The sequence below is a fragment of the Halyomorpha halys genome, unplaced genomic scaffold (assembly GCF_000696795.3).
Source record: "Halyomorpha halys isolate HHAL.00 unplaced genomic scaffold, Hhal_1.1 Scaffold418.1, whole genome shotgun sequence".
In the NCBI taxonomy this organism is placed as follows: Eukaryota; Metazoa; Arthropoda; class Insecta; order Hemiptera; family Pentatomidae; genus Halyomorpha; species Halyomorpha halys.
The window spans coordinates 88,492-93,057 of NW_027109309.1; the positions used below are offsets into that span (position 1 = coordinate 88,492).

The 4,566-nt window shown below is 38.5% G+C and overlaps 1 protein-coding gene across 1 annotated transcript in view; it reads right to left on the reverse strand.

Moving 5' to 3' along the window:
* Positions 1 to 3,199, reverse strand: part of LOC106682486 (zinc finger X-chromosomal protein-like) — a 4,280-nt gene extending 1,081 nt beyond the window's left edge. The window contains exons 1-2 of the mRNA XM_067047499.1: positions 2,929 to 3,199; positions 6 to 704 (exon numbers count right to left, since the gene is read on the reverse strand). Coding sequence (XP_066903600.1) covers positions 6 to 704; positions 2,929 to 3,199 — 970 coding nt within the window. The remainder of the gene's footprint in view (positions 1 to 5; positions 705 to 2,928) is intronic.
* Between the last annotated feature and the right edge of the window lie 1,367 nt (positions 3,200 to 4,566).

Sequence of the window (4,566 nt, forward strand, 5' to 3'; positions counted from 1 at the left end):
TTCACAATGAGGACACTGGTGAGGTTTGTCATCAGTATGACAAGCCATTATGTGTTTTTTTAATTTACTAACTTGAACAAATTTATATTCACAATGAGGACAGTGATGAGGCTTCTCATGAGTATGTCGGGCCATTATGTGTTCTTTTAAATGGCTAAGACGAACTGTTTTATATTCACAATGAGGACATTGATGAGGTTTCTCATGAGTATGACGGGCCATAATGTGTTGTTTCAAATGGCTAAGACGAACTGATTTATATTCACAATTAGGATATTGATGAGACTTCTCACCAGTATGTCGGGTCATTATGTGCTGTTTCAAATTACTAAATTGAACAGCTTTATATTCACAATGAGGACATTGATTAGGCTTGTCACCAGTATGTCTGGCTATTATGTGTTTTTTTAAACTAGTATGTTTAACTGATTTATGTTCACAAAGAGAAAATTGATGAGGCTTCTGAAAAAAGTGATGGGCCATTATGTGCTGTTTTAAATTACTAAGTTCAACATCTCTATATTCACAATGAGGGCACTGATGATGCTTTTCGACTGAATTATAAGACATTATATGTTTTTCAAAACCAAATGGTATGCTTCCTTTGTAGTCACAATGTTGACATTGATAAGCCTTCTCCTGAGCATGATGATGCAGAACAGGAATGTTAATCCGATATATCTCATTTTTTAAGCAATCAAGATCTGTGAAACAATAAATAAATATACAACAACAACAAATATAAATATAATTCTACATATAGAAGGTTGACCTTATGTTAAATTAAAATGACGCAGGGATGCGGTAAGAACAACTAAATTAAAAAATGGTATTAATAATATAGAATAATTGATACTTTTGTTGTTCAGACCTCAAACTGGAATATATTAATAATTACTTTTTTTTTTAAGGATTTCGTTTGTTTGATTCCAAATCATTTTAACTTTATGATATTGATTTAAGTAATCTAAATAGTTATATATTCCCAATGAGGACAATGATGAGATTTTTCACCTGAATGACAGCTCATTATATATCTTCTTTAACTACGAGATATATTGACATTATAAAAATTGATGAGGCTTCTCACCAGTCTCACGATCCCTAATATGTGTTTTTAAATTACAACGTTTAGCCATTATATATTTACACTATGGGCATTGATGAGGCTTCTCACCAGTGTGATAGACTCTAATATGTGTATTAAATAATAACGCATATCCTGTTTTATGTTCACAATGAGGCTTCTGACCAGTATAAAAGGCCATTATTACTTAAATCTATTAGATACAATAGCGTTGAAGCTTATAACTCTCTGATAAGCCACGGAATTTTATGACATGCAGTGAAAAATTAATAAGGTATAGGAAAATCTTCTTTTTCTTTACCCAACCCTTATACATTAAGGTGTTGGGACAGCCTTGATGCATCACTTAATAGCATCTCCATTCATTGCCAAATTCTTAATTTTGGTCTCAGAGTGACAACTCTGTTATTGACCATATCCGATAAGAGATCCTCTTACTTATTCCTCAATCGTCAACTTGTTCGTTTTTCCTTAACCTCTGCTTCCTATGTAAGTTCTGGGGACCTATTGAGGGGCATCTTCCACATTTAAATTTCTTTATATATGTGTCATTTATTAAGAGGTATTGGTTAGTGGCCATCACTCCATCATCAGGTACAGTTTAGTTGTTGCTTATTACCCTAATTTATTTATTAAGATACATAAAAGGTTCTCCTGATTTAGTGTGCACTTTTAATTATATTGTTACTTTTTAAAAATTTATGTAGATAAATTTAAAATAAGTAGAGTCTAACTTCAATGTTCGTTGCCCTCTGGGAATAACTTCATTGTTCAATTACTAAGTTATAATTACATAGTTAATTAAGCTATATTCTCCTTATTTTAAATATATGTATATAAATTTGAATAAGTGTAGAACACAGCGTATTGCAATTTAATTTCAATTGTAGACTAAATAAGGAGAGACCTTGAAAGTATTTTAAGAAATTAATGATAAGAAACAATTAAACTGTGTCTGATTGTGGATGGCGATGGCACCAAACCGTTGCCACTGATGAATGATATATAAATAAAGAAGATTTTTTCACTACACCTTTTTAAATAATGTATAAATCTTCTCGTCATTTGAACCGAAACAATTAGGAAGGATAATTGTTTATACTAATTTTCCCCTCCAGGGGTCCTGGAAAAGGATTGTTAACGCCCAGTTACCGGTCATTTCAGTTCAGTCGGCCGGTGCGAACAAATGGAGATCAACGCCCAACAGACACGGAGAAGCCACCGTAGGTTCAGTAGATCTTCAGATGAATCAAGGAGCATCAGAGACCGAAGAAGAAGTCGAGGAGCCAAGGAACCGAAGTAGTCTTGAGGAGAAGGTAGAAACAAGAGGATGAAAGCGAGGAAACGGAGGAGAATGGAGACCAGGGACTGAAGAGAGGAAGACTCGAGACATCTGAAGGGGTTGTCAGCGGCGACTGCTCAGTTGAGGCGACCGCACACTGCTGAATTGTAATGTGAGAGAAAAGAGCGGCGGTCTGCCTATAATAGAGATAGCTGGAGTGAGGTGCCTGGAGGACACCGGCAGTCCCAACACCATCATGTGCCCAGAAGCCTTGTAAAACCTGTGTGATGGAGATAGGACACCGAAGATTCAGAAATTTCAATGTAAATTAATCACCCTGGGTGGTAGCGGGGGAGGTAGAGATAAGTTTGCCCCGGTGGGGATTTAGTAGAGAGAACTTGCCGGTACATATCGTAGGGAGTATGCCGAGGGAATACAAAATTGAGGCGAATAGAAGCGAAGATGTCGGAGGATCTACTAGACAGCGAGGACGCAAAATGACTGACAGCGGCGGTAGTCTGCCGTGTAATAAGAAAAGGATACTTCTAGGCAAGGATACTTGCTTGAAGGCTGGGTATCATCAAATTAAGATGCACCCTAATGATCAACATAAGACGGCATTCACTTTTGAAAGGGGTCACTATGAGTTTACAAGGATGCCGTTTGGTCTCAAAAATGCCCCCATAACCTTTCAGCGCCTGATGGACGAGTTTCTGTGAGGAATTGACGAATCCGTTTGTCAAGTTTACATGGATGACCTCCTTGTCTTTAGTAAGAACGAGATTGAACATCTGCGACACTTGAATAGCGTGTTCCAGAGAATAAGACATTTTGGGCTCAAATTGTCGGGGGAAAAGTCGGCGCTGGGGCAGGAACAAATAAAATTTCTGGATCACACAATTTCTAGGGATGGAGTTAAACAGGACCAGGATAAAGTTTCAGCTATCCAGAAAAAGGCAGAACCTAGTGACATAAAAGGAGTTAGGAGGTTGTTGGGGACTCTAAATTATTACTGGAGGTTTGTTCCAGAAATGGCGGAGGATCTCGTTCCACTCAACAACCTATCGTAGGTAGGTATCAAGGAATCGTCAGCTAGGATAACTCGCTGGAAGGAGCTTCTAGCACAATATAACATGGAGGTTATATATAAACCGCGCAAAGAAACTGTGGTGGCCGATTGGTTGTCTCGAACCATAACCACGAACGCCGTGGAACAAGAAAATGGGGAACCGTCCGATGTCATTAGGGAATGAACGCCTAGAGAGGAAGACCAGAATGAAGCGGGAGACGTTGATAGGGAAGAATCTTCGAATAACGAGAGTTTGGCTGAAGAAAGACCAGGGGATATAGAGGAAATGGAGGAATAATTAATGACAAGAAGAGACAAATTATTTTTTGAGTCCGGAAGACGAAAACCACCAGTATGAAACATAGTGAGTACGGGAGAAGTAAAATAACGACGATCTGGTCACAACCAGGCGTGAAGAATGACCAGATCTGTAGATTTTTGAAGAATGCTTCGCAGCCTGGAGAAAAACATCACCTGTATGTTGGCAACGACACCGTTTGAGAGAAGATCTAGTGGCTATGGCGTGATGAACAGATTGGAATGGACAGAATATATATATCCGTTGTAAACTGATGGTGTAAACCCTTGTGGAAGAAGAACAACAACGAGAAGTCACCTTAGCGTTTCATCAGGGAAAGACAAATCAGCGGGGAATCCATGAGACTATGCAAGCGTTGAAGAGAAGTTACTTTTGGTGCACACCGTTACCGGGTTTTCGCCGTTTGAGATCCTTTTCGGGCTTTGTGGAATCCGGCGGGACTACAAGGGCACGGCGACGGACGGTGACGAGATAAGCAACAATCATGTCATTAGGAAATAACAATGGGAAAAAGTCCGGGGAAAATTAGAGAGGGAAAAACCAGGAGAGTAGCTCGGGAGAATTTAAACCTCACAGATAGGAAGGGAATGATAAAAATTGGAACAATTATATATAGAAAGTTGGGATCAAACAGCTAAAATAAAAGGGGGGTAGTTACAGCCTTAGTCAGCTGTTACTTCGATGTCAGCTGTGGAGATCAGCTGATTGGATGTATATAAAGAGATGAACCCAACCCAATTAAGTTAGTATGTTACAGCAGTTAACACGTGTTACATCTTATTCCTTCTTTTCTTTTTTGACATTTGGCT